Here is a 22136-nt window from a genome sequence, read left to right on the forward strand (position 1 = left end):
TTTGCAGTTATAAAAACAGAGTGAGGACTTTATAGACTTACTTGTAATAGCATCCAATATATATATTGAAGCATAAAAGGCAAAATGGAGGATAATATAAATTATAGGTTATCATTTGTGTTTTAAAAATAGAGTGTATATACGCACACATACACCTATAATTGTTTGTACATATACAGGCTATTTCCAAAATGATGCACTAGGTAACACTGATGGCCTATCCAGAGGGGATCAGTGTAGCTGGGAGAGAGACTTTTCACCATTGCACATCTTAACTTTTGACTAATATTAAATAAATAAAATTTCATTTATTAAAGTATAATACAATCTCTTTCCACAAAGTGATGCCTGGGGATTGACGTGAAAAAGTCAATCTAGGGCACACCACTCCACAGAGGCTTCACCAGTTTGGCTCAGTGGAAAGAGCTTCCATCCCTGGGTCCGTTCTTGTAAAGGACATGAACCTCAGTTGCAGGCTCCTCCCCAGCCTGGGCCTTGGTCCAGGTGTGTTCAGTAGACAACCAATTGATGTGTTTGTCTCACATCAATATTTCTGTCTTTCCCTCTCTCACTTTCTCTACAAAATAAATACAATCAATGTAAAAATATCCTTGGGTGAGGATTAAAAAAAAAAAAGTTCTGGGAGAAATAAAGAGGTCAGTATGCCAGTGATTAAATTGGGGAATTCCCAGGGTGCCAGAAGCCCCATCCCTTGCACTCATTTCCCAAAACCCCAGTTGTTCCTCTAATTGAGAAACCTTCACTCTAATCATCTTCCCATAATGCTTATTGAGGTCATATCTCTTCAAATATAATTCCAGAAGGGATAGGATCAGATGGTCTCTAAAGTGCCTTCCAGTTCAGACATTTAAAACACTGAAAATCAAGATGGTAAGTCCTAGTATATTTGAAATCTTAGCCTCAAAGAAGGTCTTGGCGATTTTGATTTGTTGTTTGTAACAAAGAAGAGAAACATTTCCATTCTGATTTGCCTCTTAAATGGTCTTTACAAGGGCTCCCTAAGTTGTCACTAAAATGTTTGCTCAAAACTTTCGTTGCATTCCTTCTTCAGGCCTTTGGCCTTCTGTGGCCTATGTTCTCCAGGACTATCTTGTTTAGAACATAAGGAAATTGGTCTATTCCAAAACTAAATACAAACAAGCAAGGCCCCTTCTTATGTTTAAAGTTCCCTGGTCCAAATCTTCTGACACTAAACATACCTTTCCTTCTTCTTACTACCTTCAGGAGAACAGAGACTTTATGATAAACCTCAGGAGGAAGTGACACCATAACTCCACCCAGCATCTACCTCCAATTCCTAGAAATTCATACTAAAAACTTCAAGCCTTTACCCTTAGGGAGATTTGTGAGCTCTTGCCAAGAGCTATAAATATTTCAACATTCCTTGTTTCCTTGAATGTATATTGCTTGGAATTTGGTCCCTCTTCTCTATGCATTCTTAATAAACTGAGGAAAAATAACAAAAAGAACACAGCCAGTCCTTAGCTACAGTATAGAAAAATACAGAAGAATACAGAGTGGTAATAGGGATGGAATGGAGTAGGGAGGTAGAAGATAGGGAGGAGGGGCTAACTCCTCTTCCAGACATATGTAGAGAAAGGTATAGCTACTAAATTTCTAGGGGCTTGGTAAGGGTACTGGATAATAATAACAACAACAACATCACCTCCTTCCCAATTATAAAGGTCTTTCACCTACACAACCTCATTTGACCTTCATAGTTCTAAAAAACTAAATACTATTAATCTCATAGTCAAGTTTTCAGAATAATTTAAATTGGCTAATTAAAATAAGCGAATATTTTAGAAAAATTGATTGTAATGTATAATACAAAAAGCTGTTCCTAACGTATTAACAAAAATTTTTATTGGCAGTGCATCTCATAGTAAATTGTGTAACATGTAATGAACCTAAAGCAGTTATATATTAGCGCAAAAAAACTAAAATGTAAAAGCTATCAAGACTACATTATAAAATTTCCAAAAGCCTCCTAACATTTAAATTAAAAAGGGGGTGATAGTAGAAGAATATCATGTAAGGAAAAATATCCTGTAAGTAAATTACATCTAGAAAATTTGTACTTTAGAAAATTAAGTTTCATTTGTAATGCTAACAACAAGACACCCATGAAAAACACACATGGTGTCAAAATCATTTGGGCAAAAAATGAAAAAGGATCCCAAGTCAAATTTATAGGAAATATTCCTTTATTAACTGTTGGTTGAGAATATGTTTGTGTATTTTCAGAAAACAACTCAGAGACCATGTGGATTCCTGCAACAGAGAGGAATTGACAGGAGTGCTCCAGCCATAAAGACAGAAGAGAAAGAGTCCAGAGATGGAAGACACTGGTGATGCCTTGCCATACTAGCAGTCAGCAGCTGTATATCACTGCAGGTTTCCCAGGACCAAACCAGAGAGGGTCGGACCAGCATTACCACCATTTGCCCACCATCCAAAACTGAAGTATCATGGCTGACATATACACATAAGGAACTGTTTGACATTGAAATTAGGACTCAAAAGAACTGGTGGCCCAGAAAGAAACTCACTACAGACTGATTCATTTGCCTCTCAGCATAACCATTATGGCCTGTCTCATTTTTCGTTCTTATAAGTGTATTTCTTGTATCACATAATCTCACACATCTAGGGGAAATAATGAACAACATAAATTGATAAACAAAAACAGAACTGGAGATAGGGAAACATTGATCAGACTGTCAAACCTCAGAGGGAAAGTAGGGGAAAGAGGGAGAAAGGAGGAGAGATCAACCAAAGGATTTGTATGCATGCATATAAGCCTAACCAGTAGTCACAGACAACAGGGAGGTGGGGGGCATACGTGAGGACAGGTTTGGGATAGGGACAATTATGTGATACCATAATCAATAAAAATAAAAAAATACTATTAATCTCATTGTGCAGATGAGAACACTGAAGCTTTGAAAGCTGATATGACTTCTTCAGGGCAAAACAACTAAGAAGAGGCAGTTTCTCTGGCCATTTTTGGACTCAGATTTCATGACTCTGAGTAGAGGAAGATGACATGACTGTTGGATTTTGTTTGCTAAATTCTTTCTTGGCCATCTCTTTTTATCCCTTAGTCATAGGATACTCTGAGGCTACAGGAATGAAAAAAACTCTGCAGCAGTTCCCCTTGGTAGCTACTCCCCCCATCTTCATTATGCATTAAGAAATATCCAAAAGTAGGAGTTCTGGACTGAGACTCTGTGGTTTCAAATCCTGGCTCAGCATTATTAGCTATATGAGCATAAGCAAGTCAAATTCTGTGCTCTTTACATAGGAAATGGTAAAAATAATGGTACCTACCTCTTAGGGTTTTTCAGAATTAAAATAAGTTAGTAGATGTAAAGTGGCACAGAGTTAATTGCTAAATGTTAAATAAGTGTTAGCTATTATTATTATTATTATTATTATTATTATTATTATTAGAGGCCAGGTGCACATAATTTGTGAACTGGGAGTGAGGGGGCTATCCCTCAGCCCAGCCTGAACCCTCTCCAATCTGGGACCCTTCGAGGAATGTCCGACTGGGATTGGGCCTAAACGGGTAGTTGGACATTCCTCTCACAATCCATAACTGCTGGCTCCCAACCACTATCCTGCCTGATTGCCCCTAACATCTTCTGTCTGTCAACCTTATCACTCCCTAACCAATCCCCTGCCAGCCTGGTTACCCATAACTGCCCTCAACTGCTGGCCCAGTCACTTCCAAATGCCCACCCTTGCCAGCCTAGTTTTCCCTAACTGCCCTCCTCTGCCAGCCTGGTCACCCCTAACTGCCCTCCCCTGCTGGCCCAGTCTCCCCTAAATGCCCTCCCTTGCCAGCCTGGTTGCCTCTAACTGCCCTCCCCTGCAGGTCTGATCATCCCCAACTGCTCTCCCTTGCAGGCCTGGTTCCTCCCAACTTCCCTTCCATGCTAGCCATCTTGTGGCAGCCAGATTATGTCTACATGGGGGTGGCCATCTTGTGTGTTGGAATGAGGGCCAATTTGCATATTACCTCTTTATTATATAGGATTATTATTACTAGTGACCCAGAGCATGGATTTGTGCACATTGAAAGGAAATTAATTAGAAGGTGGCTAGAGGGACAGGACTGGGTGAGATGGGCCAGACATGCCTCGGAGACAACCTTCAGTGGTCCCTTCCTGGCTGGCCGCACCTGGGATGGCACCATGGCTCGAAGGGTGTCTGCAGAGTGAGAGGAGTCCTTCTGGCAGGTGGGGTCCCTCAGCCTGGCCTGTGGAGATCAGGCCAAAAACAGCTCTCCAAAATCCCCCAAGGGCTCCCGGAGTGCGAGAGGGCACTCTGCAAAATTGCTGTTGTACAGGGTGTGGAATGCAAACACAAGTGTGCAGTAAACCAGATTCGGGGCCAACAGTTCCCTAGCAACAACATAACCCACAGCTAAAGGTGAAATTATGAATTGTGTGGCCCCTCAAGGAATTGGGCTCCCTCCTCTCTGGTTTTGGGGTGTGTTGCCCAAGAATCGCCGCTGTGCAGTCACTACAGCTTGGAAGCTCCTGCATTGAGCCTCTGCCACCTGATGGTCAGTGTGTGTCACAGCCATTGGTCAGATGGACACTTAGCATATTAGCCTTTTATACACACACACACACACACACACACATACACACACACACACACACACTGGAGGACTGATGCACAAAGATTCTTTCAAGAATGGGTCTTCCTTCCCCTGGCTGCCAGCACTGCCTTCACTTCGACCCTAAGCTGCCTTTCCACCTTCCCATACTACCCAGAGGCCCAGAGCAGCTGGGAGGTGCTGAACACCTGTGTTCCACCCCCAGCCACTTGGTGCCTGTGTATGCAAATTAACCCAACATCTTTGTTGGATTAATTTGCATATTCACTCCTGATTGGCTGGTGAGCTTTGTGAAGGTACGGTCAATTTGCATCTTTCCCTGTTATTAGTGTAGATAGTTAACATAAGTAAATGTTTTAAAAAATCACATTGTAGAATGCAGCAGAGCAATTATCACTAGGATGTGTGCTTTTAAATTTTTAAAAAATAAGTATTGTTTATATTATTACAGTTTTTCCTCTTTTTTCTCCCCATAGCTCTCCTCCACATGGTTCCCATCCACCCCATGCCCTTACCACCCCCCCATTGTCTTCTTCCATAAGTATTCGATTTTTGTCCAGTCTCTTCCCGCACTCCCACACACCCTTCTTCCCCTTTCTATGCCCCTGATTCTACTATATTCACCATTTTATTCTGTTCATCAGACTTTTTATTCACTCTATTTTTAGATTCACTTGTTGATAGATATGTATTTGTTGTCACTTTATTGTTCATAATTTTTATCTTTACCTTTTTCTTCTTCCTCTTCTTAAAGAATACCTTTCAGCATTTCATATAATACTGGTTTGGTGGTGATGAACTACTTCAGCTTGTTCTTATCTGTGAAGCTCTTTATCTGACCTTTAATTCTAAATGATAGTTTTGCTGGGTAGAATAATATTGCTTGTAGGTTCTTGCTATTCATCACTTTGAATATTTCTTGCCACTCCATTCTGGCCTGCATAGTTTCTGTTGAGAAATCTGCTGACAGTCATATGGGTATTCCCTTGTAGGTAATTAACTGTTTTTCTCTTGCTGCTTTTAATATTCTCTGTCTTTTGCACTAGGCATTTTAATTATGATGTGTCTTGCTGTGGTTCTCTTTGGATTCCTCCTTTTTGGGGTTCTCTGCACTTCCTGGATTTATAAGTCTATTTCTTTCACCAGTAGGGGAAGTTTTCTGTCATTATTTCTCCAAATAGGTTTTCAATATCTTGCTCTCTCTCTTCTTCCGGCACCCCCATAATTCAGATTTGGTATGCTTGAAGTTGTCCCAGAAGCTCCTTACACTGTCTTCATATTTTTGGATTTTTTTTTCATTTCTAGTTGGGTGTTTTTTGCTTCTTTGTATTTCAAATATTTGACTTGATTCTTGGGATCCTCTAGTCTGCTTTTGGATCACTATATATTATTCTTGATTTCAGTCAGTGTATGCTTAATCTCTAATTTGTCCTTTTTCATATCCTTGAGGGTCTCACTAAATTTCTTGGAGGTTTCTAGAAGATTCTTGAGTAACCTTATAACCGTGGTTTTGAACTCTATATCCAGTAGTTTGCTTTCCTCCATTTCTTTCATTTGTGACCTGTTTCTTTGTCTTTGCATTTTGGCTGCTTCCCTGTGTTGACAGCGTGGCTTTGTGTGCTAGGTATCCTTTAGGGCCCAATGGCTCAGCCTCCCCAGTCACCTGAGGTGGATGCTCTTGGTTCACCCCTTTGTGAGCTGTGTGCAGTCTTGTTGTAATTAAGCCTTGATTGCTGTTGGTATCACTGGGCAGAATTGACCTCCAGACCAATTGGATGTGAGGACCAGTTGTATCTACAATGGGAGAACTGTGTGCTGGAAACACCCTTATGGGGCAGGACTTGCTTCAGTGGGGCTTTAGCACTCACTGAGTCTGCCCTATAAGTATGTCTCTTATGGGTCTGAAGAGTTTTAATCTGGTGTGGTCTCACTTTGGCCACTGGGTACACTGACTCTTGGATCTTCAAGAAGGTACAATGTCAACCCCTGCCTGAGGCCACTCAGCAAGAGCTACAGATAGATCTGCAGATTCCTCCTCTTAGTTTGGGGTTTGGAGGTGCCCAGATGAGGCACAGCTGTGAAGCAATGCAGGCTGCTGACAAGCCTTAGGCCTTCTTTTGGAAGCTCTGGAGTTCTTTGACCCAGTTTCAGTTTGTTAGGTTAGGTTGCAAAAGGCCTGGACATTCATATGCAAATGCCTCTGTGTATAGCTTGGGTGGGGTGTGGTCTCAGGGAATCACGGAATGGTGCAAACAGAAATGGTTGCCCATTGGCCCTGCCATGGATAGGTCCCTGGGTCTCTGTCCCATGGCCCCATGCAGGAACAATGAATGCTGCGACCATCTCTGAGAGAATGCCACCCTCGTGTCCTGCTGATGCCAGACAGTCCAGTTTCTCCCCATATGAATCTGGGTCCCCAGAGTCAAGCCCGGTACAGGAATTCAAAGCTTTCAGGAGTTTTTGAAACTCTCCCAATTGAAAAAGACCACATCAGACCCCATTGTCAGCCCATTTCTGGGTACACTTCCATACCTTTGTTCTTCTGTACCTCTGCACCTCCTACCAGTCTAAATGCTCTTTTCTCTTTCCTTCTTGTGGAAGAACTTTCACTCAGCCAGCCTTCCCATGGTTCTGGATGATATCTGTTTTTTCTTTTAGCTGTAGTTTTGATGTGGTTGTGTGAGACAACAAGTTCAGGTGTTTACCTATGCCACCATCTTGGTTCCTCCATGTAGGATGTGTGCTTTGCATCTTTTCCCCAGTAGCAGGGAAGAGTTATAGAAAGTCATCTTCATACTTTTATTCAGTCCCCTTGGGATTAGTGCCAAACCCACATGAGGGGCATGCATGGGAAACAGAATAGTTTCTTCTTTGTGATAAATTCAGTGACCTGAACAAGTGACTGAACCTGTAACCTCAGTCTCATAGATACCAACTCCTAATCAACCATGCTAATTGGCCCAGACAGACATCACACAGCTCACAAGTCTGGACACATGGATGCATGCACATACTCTTTCAACCAGGGTGAGAGAATGTGCAGGGAAATCCACAAGATAAGTTTGGCAAAGAGACTAGTAGAGACTTCTTTTTCAGTGACAGTTCCCTTAATCTGAATAGAACCAGAGAAGCAACTAACCTGAGAACTTCACTTCCCCACTCTCCACCCCCACTGAAGGCACTTTTGATTCTAATTAGGACTTGAGCATCCACCTCCTCCCTCTTCAACATCTTTAACATCAATTCTGCATTTTTTATAAGAAAAGATGATAGTGGCTCAAATAGAATGAAAACTTCTATTCTATAATATACAGAATTCCTGAAGCTACTAAAACCCAGTCTGAACTCTCTGGAGGTACAGTTGGCCTAGGATATGAGGAATAATGAGAGTGAATATTTGAAGAGAAATGGGTACAACTGACCAGGATACTTTCTAAAACTATTGGATAAGACAATACTATCTCCTTGGCTGGGGCCCTGGGGCTATGGAAAGAAAAGGTGTGAAAAAGAGAAAAGGAGTTTCATAGCAGCTATCTTACTGCAAAAATCCAGAGCTGGTGGCTTCCACACTCTTGAGTGCCCCATAGAAAGTCAGCCTTTTCCCAGAAAGTGGAGAAAATGAAAAAAAATGATTCTGTGAGATATGTATGATTGGGCCTGAGATCCAGTCTGGTGTTGGGCCTGTGCAACATCCAGAAACCCAGTTGTTCCCCTAATTGAGCAAGGGAAGGAAAGATAAGAGGGAACAATACTGGGAGGAAGGTAAGTGCCATATCTAGCAAATGTGATACAAATGCACCATGAAAGCAGGAGGAGCCAAGAAAATATGTGGTTTGTTCAAAAAAAAAGACACAGAATGAAAGTGAAGGGATGGAAAAAAAATTTCCAGGTAAATGGGAATGACAAAAAGCTGGGGTAGCAATAATCATATCTGACAGAATAGACTTCAAAGTAAAGGCCATAACAAGAGACAACAAAGGACACTTCATAATACTAAAAAGGACTGATACAACAAAAGGATATAACTCTGGTTAACATATGCATGCAACGCAGGAGCATAATATATATTAACACCCACTGACATCACTGGATAGATGGAGACAAGAAATCAACAAGGAAAGAGCAATCCTAAACAACATATTCCATCAGATCTGATCAATTGACATTTAAGGAACATTTCACCCCAGAGGTCCAGAATATGTATTCTTCTCAATTACACATGAAACATATTCAAAGATAGATGATTTGTTAGAACATAGTCTAAGCACTACAAATTCAAGAAGATGGAAATCATATCAAACATCTTGGATCATAATGACATGAAACTTGAAATAAACTACTGTCTTTTTCAGTGACAGTTCCCTTAATCTGAATAGAACCAGAGAAGCAACCATGCTAATTGGCCCAGACAGACATCACACAGCTCACAAGTCTGGACACATGGATGCATGCACATACTCTTTCAACCAGGGTGAGAGAATGTGCAGGGAAATCCACAAGATAAGTGGATTTAAAATATTCAAATACATGGAGGCTAAAAACACTTAAAATATTCAAATACATGGAGGCTAAAGAGCATGTTTATTAAACAATAAATAGTTACCAACAAGATCAAGAAATAAATAAAAAAAAATTTCCTGGAAACAAATGAAAATGAACACACAACAACCCAAAATATATAGGACACAGTGAAAGCAGTTCTGAGAGGGAAGTTCATAACACTATAGGCCTACCTCAAGAAACAAAAGATCAATAAAGCCAAGAGCTGATTCTTTGAAAAGATAAACAAGATTGATGGACCCTTAGTCAGACTCATTAAGAAACAAAGAGGACCCAAATAAACAAAATCAGAAACTACAGAAGCAAAATAACAACTGACCCCACAGAAATACAAAGGATCATTTAAAAATACTATGAACAACTATATTCCAACAGTGTGACAACCGGAATGAAAAGGACATATTCCTAGAAAAATACAATCTTCTAAAACTCAATCAGGAATAATAAGAAAACCTGAATAGGCCAATAACTACTGATAAGATAGGAGAAGTAATGAAAAAACAACTCAGAGCAAACAAAAGCCCTGTTCTGGACGATTTCACAGGGGAATTTTACCAAACATTCAAAGAGAACTAACCAATACTCCTCAAACCATTCCAAAAATTCCAAGAGAAAGGAATAATTCCAAGCTCTTTTTATGAAATTGGCATTAGTCTAATTCCAAAACCAGATAAAGATACCACAAAATAAGAGAATTAACCAGCCAAAATCCCTGATGAACATAGATACTAAAACCCTCAAAAAGTTAGCAAATCAATCTAACAATGGATTAAAAATATCAGATACCATGACCAAGTGGGATTTATTCTGAGGATGCAAGGCTGGTACAATATTCACAAATCCATAATTGTGATACATCACATAAAAAAAAATTGGGAGACAAAAAAAATCACATGATCAGCCGAAACCAGTTTGGCTCAGTGGATAGAGCAGCCTGTGGACTGAAAAATCCCAGGTTTGATTCTGGTTAAGGACATGTACATTGTTTGTAAAAATCTTCTTCACAGCAAAAGAAACCATCAACAAAATGAAAAGAGAGCCCCCTGAATGGGAGAACATATTTGCCAATAATACATCTGAAAAAGGATGTATTACATCTGTAAAATATTTAAGGAACTCATACAACTTAACGAAAGGAAGACAAATAATCCAATTTAAAAATGGATAAAGGAATAGATACAGAGACAGTAAAGCAACAAGCAGACTATCAAATTACAGCGGGGAGGATAGGGAGATATGGGGGAGATAAGAGATCAACCGAAGGACTTGTATGCATGCATATAAGCATAACCAATGGACGCAAAACTCTGGGGAGGGAGAGCATGTATGGGAGTGGGGGGGGGCAATGGTAAGATATGTACATGTATAATACCTTAATAAAAAAAATGGACAAAGGACCTAAATAGACACTTCTTCAAAGTGGACATACAGAAGGCCAAGAGACATACGAAAAAATGCTCAGTCACTAATCATCTGAGATATGCAAATTAGGTATCACCTCGCATCAGTCAAAATGGCTATCATCAACAAATCAACAAATGACAAGTATTGGTAAGGATGTGGAGAAAAAAGAATCCTAGTAACTGCTGGTGGGAATGCAGCCTGGTGCAGCCCGAGTGGAAAACAGTATGAAGTTTCCTCAAAAAATTAAAAATGGAACTCCCATTTGACCCAGTGATCCTACGGATAGGAAGATATCATAATAGCACAATTTTCAATAGCCCAAATACCCTTCAGCAGATGAGTGGATAAGAAAGCTGTGGTAAATTTACACAGTAGAATACTATATGGCTTTAAAAACAAAGGCACTCTTACCTTTTGCAATAGCATGGATAGACCCGGAGAGTATTATGCTAAGCAAAATAAGCCAATCAGTGACAGATAAATATTGGATGATCTCACTCATATGTAGAATCTAATGACCAAAATAAACTGATGAATAAAATAGATACAGCGACATAGAAGCATGGAACAGACTCATGAATTTCAGAGGGAAGATGGGGGTGGAGATGGTGGGGAGAGATTAACCAGGGAACTTATATGCATATATGCATAGCCCATGGACACAGACAATAGTGTGGTGAAGGTCTAAAAGGGGTGGGTGGGTGCGGGGTGGAGGGGGTCAATGGGAAAAAACAAAGGGGACATCTGTAATACTTTCAACAATAAATATAAATTTAAAAAATATGTGTTTAGGACCGCCAATTTCATCTATTCTTCTCTTACAAACCCCAGAAACTGGAACAAAGGTTATTAATAAAACATTTTCTCTACGGTTTTACTAATAAAGGCTTTATTTAAAGTTTACTCATTCAGTTCCAGGTGAAACAGATATTTTCAAGACAGGAAATCTCATTCCATCTTTCACACAATCTGAAAAGAGTAAATGATTCTTTCTTTTCAAAATTTAAAATTCAAAAGATGCTGATGGAAAAAGCAGCACATGTTTCTAGGAAACCGGTCTGCTCAAAAGGTTGAGATAGCACCCTTTACATATTTCTGCTAATGTTGACATTTTAGCTGCTTGTCTACTCTTCATGACAGTGGAGGGAAAATTCCAATGACATGCAAGTACAAATTCACAGAAAAGGAGAGAGGGCTCTGTGCTTGCTATTTCAGTACCAAGTCTTAGCTAGGCCCTATAATGAAGGTGAAGTTGCGCAGGGATTGTAGATACCCAAGAGGGATTTCTCTATGACCACAGGAGGCAGGTAGCCTTCCCACACCCACCACAATGGGATGCAGCAGCAGTCCTGAGTCAGTATTAAAGATACCCTATCATTTGGCCAAAAAATGAAAAAGGATCCCAAGTCAAATTTATAGAAAATATTCCTTTATTAACATTTGGTCGAGAATATGTTTGTGTATTTTCAGAAAACAACTCAGAGACCATGTAGATTCTGGAAACAGAGAGCAATTGACAGGACTACTCCAACCATGAAGACAGAAGAGAAGCAGCCCAGAGATGGAAGTCGCTGATGATGCCTTACCATAATAGCAGTCAGCAGCTGTGTATCACTGCAGGTTGCCCAGGACCAAAGCAGAGAGGATTGGACCTGCATTACCACCATTTGCCCACCATCCAGAACTGAAATATCATTGCTGACTTGTACACATAAGGAACTGTTTGACATTGAAATTGGGTCTCAAAAGAACTGGTGGCACAGAAAGAAGCTCACTACAGACTGATTCATATGCCTTTCAGCATGATTATGGCTTGTCTCATTTTTAATTCTTATAAGTATATTTCCAGTAGGACATGATCTCACTCATCTAGGGGAAATGGTGAACAACATACACTGAAGAACAAGAACAGACCCAGAGATAAGGAGCCATGGGTCCGACTGTTGGGCCTCAAAGGGAGGGTGGGGATAAAAGGGAGAGATCAATCAAATGACTTATGTGCACACGTATGAGCCTAACCAGTGGTCAAGGACAATAGAGGGATGGGGGCATGAGTGGGGGGGTGGGAGATTGGAATGGGGGGTTGAGGACAAATATGTGATACCTTAATCAATAAAGAATTTTTTTTTTAAAGATGCCCTATCTGAAGCCCCCTGAAGGAAACCAATGTATCACACTTAGGAATCTTGGCTTACTTTTCTATCTTGAAGTAACAGCAAACTAAGGTCATAGTAGCCATGAATTTCTGATCAACAAGAATGAGATCTGGAAAATTAAGCTTCAGGAGAGGGTGATGGTTAAGGGAATGTTTGCAGTGTAATGCTTTTTTAGGAATATACTCAAATTCTAGGAAAGAGAAGCATACAGACCCATTCTAAGGGGATCCTCTTAAAGGACCAGTTCTATGCTGAGCAGAGCATTCTGGAAGAAGCAGTTGTACATCAAGAGTTGCCTTTGGGTACTGGGTAAAGTAGGAGTGGGTCTTTTCAATTACATCAGTACACATGAATTGCATCATAGTTTTTACACACAACCTGGTCAAATGATATTTATATGGCTTTTTATTGCTTTTCCAATCACCTCTCAACCCATCTGCAGATTAATAAATTATATTTGTCTGGATGAGTAAAAATTAATGCCAGGTGAATGTAAAGAATAAAATACCACAAAATTTTAGAAAGCTAGAAAGGCAGAGCTAGAAATTTCTAGTCTAACCCTCTCATTTAATATTATAGACAGATAAACTGAGGTACAGAGAAGTAAAGTGCCTGGTCAAAATCACAGAGCAAGTCAGGAACACAAGTCATCTAACTTAGTCACCGCCTAGCTAATATTACTGAGATTAACAGTCCATATCTAGACTTAGAATGATCATTTGAGGCTACTAGACAGTGAATGAACCAAGTCAAGCTTCAACCAGCTACACCAAGAATCAAGTATCTTCCCTGGTTGATGTCTAAATAGTCCAAATTCTCCTCCTCATCCCTTCCAGTATGAGTCAAGGTCTCAGTTTGGGACCCAGTTTGGTTGGAGATAAACCAGAGAGCATTGACTTGAAAGATGCCTAGCCAATGGCCCTGTGATCTGAAGTTCCATATCAAGCACTGAGCTGACCTGATTTAGGTTCTCTGGACCATAGGCAAAAGTTTTCAGTCAAAGGCAAGACATTGACAGTTTTGCTCAAAAGGTACCTGGCTCCCAGAGTCAGCATTTAGTGATCAGCCCAGTGAGACACTGAACTAAGCAATGAAAGCCTCTAAGATGAAGAAGAAGAGCCTAATGTTCCACTGGCCTCACCCATCCTTGGGACTTTGCCCCAAAGTCAGAGTGTACCGTTTTCCCTTACCTAGAAAATTCTATCTTCAGAGTATCCCATGAGCCTGAATTGTCTTATGCCAAACCTTCTTGATCATTGTCCCTGCTTCTTGGTGGTGAAAGCCCTAGCCATATCTTTCCCATCTGGGAGCCTGAAAAGATCATACTTATAAACTACCCAATAAAATTCCTTCCATCATATTTTATGGCTCAGTGTTAGACTAGCAGTAGAGGTGAAAAATGCAGGGTAATGGGTTTACTCTTGGCACATTTAAAAAGACCTAGGTTTGGAGCCAATGTTAACACTCTGGCTTGTTCTGCTTTGTCCCCTTGACCCTCAACTCTAACATTGCCCCAGCTATAACTCACTTAGTTTCAATAATGAGTTGAGACCTGCAACCAATGCCACCTAGCTTCCCTTTCCTTCAAAAGGCTCCCCTCTAATCCCAGAAAGCCACATTATAATTTCCATTAAATTGCCTGGTTGCTCCTGTACTGTCTGTTGCTTGGTCTGGGTTGAGGGACTCCCAAATTTCCCACAAGCTGTTCAAAAAGAATAAGCTTGTTTATCTCCTGATCTTTTTCTTTTTTCCCCTAAATCAGATCTTGGTCACTTGCATCCATTTCAGAAACTTTTGCCTGCCAGTTCTCCCAAGCCTAAGATGCAAGGAAAATTAGCTTCCCTTTCAAAACAAGTGAAGAGAAGGGACAAAATATATTGATAGTGCCCCTACACAACTGTAAACTTTAGAGTCCACAAAAGCATGCTCTATAATGGCCTGATTTTCACTTCTCTTTTACTCTGTGGCTTTTCCCCATGTCCAGAGATTCCTCTGATATGGATCTAGCCCCTAAACATAAAAAGTACCTTTTTCTGGGGTTCCTTCACAACAGTCCAAATCATCTGCAGAACCTTAGACCCATTAATCCAATAAATACAGTTTTAAGGCTGTGAAGATATCAAGTCTAGCCAAAGAGCATTTTGGTTGTGGGGTGCCTCCAAACATTAAATTCCTAAATTTTTAGAGATAGAAGGCATATCAGACAGTAATAGAAATGGACAATGCCCCAACTCCCTTGACTGGGGAGGTGCATGTTCTGCATTCCCTAGAATGACTATTGGGTACATACTGGTTGGTACTAGTAAATATTTTAGCAAGCTTCTGTGCTCTTCTTCTATCCCTTTGAGAAAACAGTGCTGTGACACAAGAGGCAGGGAAATTTTGGGGACACTGCAGGAAGTGGGTGGAGGCAGAGATACATTTGAAACCTCAGGATCTAAATGGTTGTTTAAGAAATCTGAGGGGCTCAAGAAAAGCAGTACTGAGGATGAGATTTTTTTTCAGGATTATGGTGGTGGTGTTCCTGACTTTTTCAAATTGAAAATTGAGATATTCCCCCAAACCCTCAGTATCAAAAACAACTTTAATAAATTGAAGACACACCCCAGCAATAACCAAAATCAAAGTATTCTGAGACACTGAGAACATACCAAATTCCTTTCTGTCCCTTCCTGATCTATACTCACCAAAATTTAAACCAGTAACCTTATCCCATCAATGGACCTAGTCTGTATCAGAGGACACAGGAGCTACACCTCTGCCCAGCCCATTGCACCCCTCTTCCCAGATGCATGGTGAGGTCTTGACAGAAAAGTTCTAAACAGGTTTCCCTGTGAATCCACTATGATAACCTACTTTAAAGTTTGTTCCTCAGCAGCAAACCTCTTCCTGGCAAAATAGTGATTTTCCCAAGTTTTATTACACACTCTTAAGGCGAATCTCTTGGCCTGCTCACTGGACATAAATGCCAGGGCCTATCTTCAGCCCACCCCCCACTATCTTCCATGAAGTTTCACAAAGATTTTGCCACTGATTCCAAAAGCCAACAGCCTTCAGTCAACCATTTGAGGAATCATGCTCTGCAGGTGCCCTCCCAGGTAACCTAGGCAACAGCCAGAGGCCAAGAGCCTCTAAAGTGTATCAAAGCAGGAAAAGGTAGTCCCAGGGTTGAGTATAGCATTAACTTCCCCTTAGAAGTTGTTTCACATAGTCCAGGAACTCACTTAATTCAGGCATCAATGCATTTGGGGCAGTCCTGAGACTGCCCTGGACAGCACTGACCCAAACTCAAACTTTCAAGTGGGGCAAGAGCACTGGTACCAATGGGTCACAAGATCAGAGGCATAAGGGCCCCACACTCCTTCTTCAATTGCAACCCAGTGAAACTAAAAACGAAAAAGAAAAAGTTCTTGGTTGAGAGCAGTAGGAGAGGCTCTCCAAGGACCCAAGGGACTCATAGGTAAATGCACCTGAAAATAAGGTTTCTGTGCATAAGAACAGACATATAGACCAATGAAATAGAATAAGAACCCAAATCACTATGCTCAATTTATATTTGACAAAGGCGGCAAGAACATACCATGGAGTCAAGACAGTCTCTTAACTAGATGGTGCTGGGAAATTTGGTCAGACACATGCAAAAAAAAAAAAAAAAAAAAATGAAATTAGACCACCAACTTACACCATACACAAAAATAAACTCAAAAAGGATAAAGGACTTAAACGTAAGATGGGAAAGCATAAAAATATTAGGAATCCACAGGCAGCAAAATCTCAGATATATGCTGAAGCAATATCTTCACCAACACAGCTGCTAGGGCAATAGATACTAAAGGGAAAATAAACAAGTGGGACTACATCAAAATAAAAAGCTTCTGCACAGTAAAAGAAACCATCAACAAAACAACAAGAAAGCCCACTGTATGGGAGAACATATTTGCCAATGATATCTCCGATAAGGGTTTAATCTCCAACATTTACAGGGAACTCATACAACTTAACAAAAGGAAGACAAACAACCCAATCAAAAACTGGGCAACGGACCTAAATAGATACTTTTTGAAAGAAGACAGAAGGAAGGTCAAGAGACATATAAAAACATGCTCAAAGTCACTAGTCATCTGAGAGATGCACTGTTAGACCTCAAAGGGAGGGTGGGGATAAAAGGGAGAGATCAACCAAATGACTTATGTGCACAAGTTTGAGCCTAACCATTGGTCAGGGACAATAGCCGGGTGGGGGCATGAGTGGGGGAGGATTAGAATGGGGGGTTGAGGACAAATATGTGATACCTTAATCAATAAAGAAATTTAAAAAATGATCTAATCCACTAAAAAAAAGAGAGAGAGAGAGAGAGAGAGAGAGATGCAAATCCAAATATAATGCGGTACCATCTCACACCTGTCAGAATGGCTATCATCAACAAATCAACAAATGACAAATGCTGGCAAGGATGTGGAGAAAAAGGAACCCTGTTGTACTGCTGGTGGGAATGCAGACTGGTGCAGCCACTGTGGAGAACAGTATGGAGTTTCCTCAAAAAACTAAAAATGGAACTTCCATTTGACTCAGTGATTCCACTTCTAGGACTATATCCAAAGAAGCTAGAAACACTGATCAGAAAGGATATATGCACCCCTATGTTCATAGCAGCACAGTGTGCCATAGCTAAGATTTGGAATCAGCCTAAGTACCCATCAGCAGATGAATGGATTAAAAAACTTTGGCACATCTACACAATGTAATACTATGCTGCAGTAAAAAGGAAGGAACTCCTACCATTTGCAGAAGCATGGGTGAATCTGCAGAGCATTATGCTAAGAGAAAGATAAATATCACATGATCTCACTCATTTGTGGATTATAATGAACAACATAAACTGATGAACAAAAAGATCTAGAGACAGAGAAACATGGATTAGATGCTGAAACCTCAGAGGGAAGGTAGGGGAGGGTGAAGGTAAGGGGGAGAGATCAATCAAAGGACTTGTATGCATGCATATAAACATAAGCGATGGACACAGACAATAGGGGATGAGGGTGAGGGTGAGGGCAGGACTGGGAAGATGACGGGACAATGGGGGAATAAAGACACATTCGTAATACCTTAATCAATAAAAAAAATACATAATAAAAAATAATCCCCAGACCCCTTCAGAGAGCAGCAGAAGTTGGTGTTTGGAGTGGGAGGGACTCTTTTGCCCAGGGCAACACTGTGAGAAACCACAGATTCTGAACTGCAACCTTGCAGTGGATCACAAATGCAGCAGTCCTGAGGAGCCACAAGAGGGAGTGAGCCTAGAGGAGAGGGGCTCCAAGCCCCTTGGTTCCCTCCCAAGACTCCTCAACAGAACCGCTAAGGGGCTTTGCTGGGTGACTTGCTGAGGAAATGGAGCTCTGACTTCTCTGAGCTCACACTAGGGTTAAATGAGAGGGGAGCACAAGCCTTTGGTCTTCTGGCTGCAGGCCTGGAGAGTGAGGACTATGCCCCCAGCCCTGTTTGTCTTAAGGAAAAAGACCAAGTTGGCCTCCTGTGACGTGGGAGCATTCTGGTTAAGGCTGAAAGAAGCTCCAGGAGGACAGAGAGTAGTGGAGAGGCCTAGGGCACCAAAGGGCTGAAGTTGGGGGCAGAGCAGAGTGAACCACAGGGCCCAGCCTGTCAGCTGCTTCCTGCCTCTCTGGACTGGAGACCTCGGTGACCACCTCCTGTCTGCTTTGGGGTTCAGCACACAGGGCACAGAGATCTGCTCAGTTTCTCAGAGTGGCAGAGGACAGCTGGGCCTGTCTGGGCCTTAACCAACTTCGGCAAAGAGACGCACACCCCCCCTCACACTCCCTCCCTCTCTTCCTCTCTCTACTGCACACACACACACACACACACACACACACACACACACACAACTACCATGTGTTTGACTCTTCACTCAGTCACCAGGTTTCCTAAAGTGTCTACTCCCCTTACAGGAACAATGTCTGATTGCAGAAATCCGAGATACAGTGTTTCTCTTAAAGTCTTCCCAGCCTCCCAACTCTCTTCTCTCTTCTTGAATTTGCCCCACTCCTCGGTACCTCCTCATCCCCATCCCCCCACCCCCCCAATAAAACATTCTGCAAATATCCCCCCCCCCCCCGGTGCACACGGTAAGGATACTTAAAACCCCAAAGATGCATCAGGATTTGTCCCAGGGCAATAAAGTTCATTCCTTTCCTGTGCTCAATGAATGTCCCAGATCCCACCCAGGACATCTGGCGCCTAAGTCTACTCGGAACCCCTCAACCCGCGCAATAGTAGCGCCAGGGGCAATGGGCAAGGGAGGGAATTGAAGGACGAGCTGGAAAGTTTCCTTGGACCAGGAGGTAAGGGGTCTGAGAGCAGACACTTTTGCCTTGAATGCCAGGTGGGGCACTGGGGGCCACTCACCTGCTTGGAACTCCACTTGGCGATTCTTTTCTCTTTCCTCCTGCAGCAGCATGGAGTAGAGGATCCCGAAGGAGTTCTGGATGCCAAAGATAGAGCCATTGCACCAAGTGGCAGCGAAGACCACCATCCAGCCAAAACCACCTTCGGGGGGCTGGAAGCCCCGCGCTGTATGGCGGGTCTCCACGGTGGGCGTAGGCTCCGATTCGTGCTCTGGCTCAGGCTCAAGCTCTAGCTCCGGCAGGGCTTCAGGATTTGTTTGGGGCTGGGGCTCTGGCTTCGGCTCCATTGGGGGCACTGGCAAGGGCTCCGGCTCTGGCTGAGGGTTACCCACCAGCTCCTGCTGTTCCTGGTCTGCCTCCCGCCTGGGCCCCTTGGCTTCCTCGCTTTCTGAGCTTTTCAGCGCCATCACAGACAGGGGACTGTGGCTGCTCGAGCCGGAGGAGACGCTTTGTGGCTGGTGATTGTTTCTGCTGCTGCTGTTAGTGCTCGAAATGCTGCTGCCACCACTGCCTCCTCTTCCCGGCTCCTCACCCAAGCTGGCCAGCCAGTCCCGCCACAGACGCTCTCTCCAGCCCACTCCTCCTCCCCCTTGGAAACCCCCTCCTTCTCTCTCGTGTCATCTCTCTCCTCCCCCTCCTCCTCCCCCACCCCACCTCTTCCTCCCTTAACCGGCAGCCGCTACAGATTTCTCTTCTTCCCTGCCCTTCCTCCTCCTCGTCATACGTGCCTACCTACTCTAGCCGCTGCTGCGTCTCTCAACTCTCTTTACAAACTATTAAATCCTGTCCTCCTTGTCCAGAAGCCCAGTAAAGGGAGAGTTAAAATGGAAAAAACTAGAACACAAACTATCCTGTTCCCCTGCCCTCTCCTCCCCGCAAGCCCGAAACGGGTATTGATCAACTCACTCCCCAGAAATATCCTTCCAAACAAGCAGCCTGGAACTAGGGTGGCCCTGAGAACGTCAGGACCGAGAAGATTTGGCTTGTGAGAGAACCCACCCTGCCCTGGGGAGTTCCTATATACTTTACACACCTTGTGCTTAAGGGGAGGGGGGGGAGACACCTGGAGGGGACGCAACTGGAACACACAGCCCAGGGTTCAGACAGAGAGTGGGCACAATGTTCTGGAGTCCAGGGGCTGAGCCTCCCACAACCCTGCGTACTCCCTCTCCAGTTTCTTCCTCTCCGCCCCCGCCCTTCCCGGTAAATCCCTGGCTGGACGCTAAGGAGAGGAGGCAGCCTAGCAGTGAAGCCCGCCCATCTCGGCCGTCAATCAGGGCTTTGTTTGCGCCAACCTGGAGCCCAGAGAAGCCTTAGAGGGCGGGCCCAGGGGGCGGGCCCAGGGGCGGGGCCATGGAGGGAGGGCGGTGCAGTGTCCCCGGAGGGGGCCGTGTAGGCCTGGCTCTGGCTCCTTCCGGCTGTCAGTTCTGTTTTGGGGAACTAGGAGTAGGCGCCAGGTTGAGCCTCCAGTTTGGGCCAGGGCCGCCCATCTCTCAACATTCCTGGTGGGCTGGTCTCCCAGGCCTCGACCATTAGCATTTTGGGAAATCAGGATTTGGAGTTTCTAGATGAGGGATGTCTTCCCAGAACTCACTGCCCCTTCTGCCTATCTCTGGTTTAATACTTGTGAGTCCCTCTGAATGTCTCAGACTAAGGCCCCAACCCCGAGAATGTAAAAGAGAGTTTGCTCCCCAGAGAGCACTAGGATCCTAAGTGTGTTTGTGAGTGGGTGGGGGTCTGGGAGGGGTGATCTGCCCTGCTGGAGGCCCAGTGGAGTGCTACTCTGTGCTCAGTCTCACTGTGTTCAGTCTCAGCCCTCAGAGCAGGTCCAGCAATCCCGGGAAGTTCTGCTTCCCACAAGGGCCCGGGCATCTAATGCACTAATCATGAAGTCACTGTGTGGTTACCAAGCTACTCTGATTCTCACCAGCGGGCGGGTGAGCTTTAAGCCTTTTTTATCCAACATCTCATTAACCTTGATCTGTGAAAAATCTGCATGGCCGGTGAAAATGTAGATCAGGGCTGCTCCAGCTGCCCAAGAACAAGGAGTTATTAAGCCCCTGTGGGAGGGTTGAGCTGTGTGGAAGGATAGAGGTGCCTTGGGACTTAGGGTCTGGTGAGAGGAACTAGCCAAATTCACAAATCACAGAAGCCATGCAGTCAGCAGAGCAAGCATTGCTCCAAAGAAATGATCATGTCCCTTATTACCCTGAAGTAAGTATTATTATCACCTGATTTTTCCAAGCAGTAAACCTGAGGCTCAACTAGGTCAAGGTGTTTATAAGCCTAATGTCCAGAGACAAGTCAAGTACAAGCTGGAATTCAAGACAGGTCTTCATACAGCCAAGCTCTCACAGTTTCTGAGCTTCACCACAGGAGTTCTAGGACTTGGTGCTCCCAGAGAGAGTGACAGAAAAGGGAAGGCTTCTGGCTTAGCTATTACAGTAGACTTCTTGAGGAGGTGATGGCTTAGTTGGGCTTTGAATGTTGAGAAGGATTTTAAGGGGGTGAGGGTTAGGGGGTGGGTATCCCTACCTAATAGAGACAAAGCACAGAGGCATAGAAGGACTCTACTCATAGAAAGAGGTAGGTGAAAGCTAATCAGGCCAAAAAGTTAATATGAAGAGTGGGTTAAAAGTAGGTTTACAGTTGTGAATATGCAAAACGGGGTTTATTTTTGTATTATTATTTATTAATTAGTGTATTTTTTCCATACAAACAACTGTAAACCTACTCTTGCCCCACTCTGTATATGCTGACTTTCCCAGGAAACATTTGCATTTTAATAAAAATATACTGTGCTTCATCCATGAGGAGTAATAAATCATATTATGGGCATTGGGACTTAACATTTGCTTTTAGAGATCTCACCACACACAATCACTCATTGTTATCCTATGGGAGCTCTAGCCTTGGTTTTCATTTGCAAGGAACCTGATTAAG

The 22136-nt window shown here is 42.9% G+C and overlaps 1 protein-coding gene across 1 annotated transcript in view; it reads right to left on the minus strand.

The window, feature by feature from the left end:
• The window catches only part of SLC16A2 (solute carrier family 16 member 2), a 148535-nt gene extending 128731 nt beyond the window's left edge, over nucleotides 1-19804 (minus strand). The window contains exon 1 of the mRNA XM_084869652.1: nucleotides 19195-19804. Coding sequence (XP_084725778.1) covers nucleotides 19195-19600 — 406 coding nt within the window. The 5' untranslated portion in view covers nucleotides 19601-19804. The remainder of the gene's footprint in view (nucleotides 1-19194) is intronic.
• Between the last annotated feature and the right edge of the window lie 2332 nt (nucleotides 19805-22136).

Source organism: Pipistrellus hanaki, assembly GCF_964339955.1.
Source record: "Pipistrellus hanaki genome assembly, chromosome: X".
Lineage (NCBI taxonomy): Eukaryota > Metazoa > Chordata > Mammalia > Chiroptera > Vespertilionidae > Pipistrellus > Pipistrellus hanaki.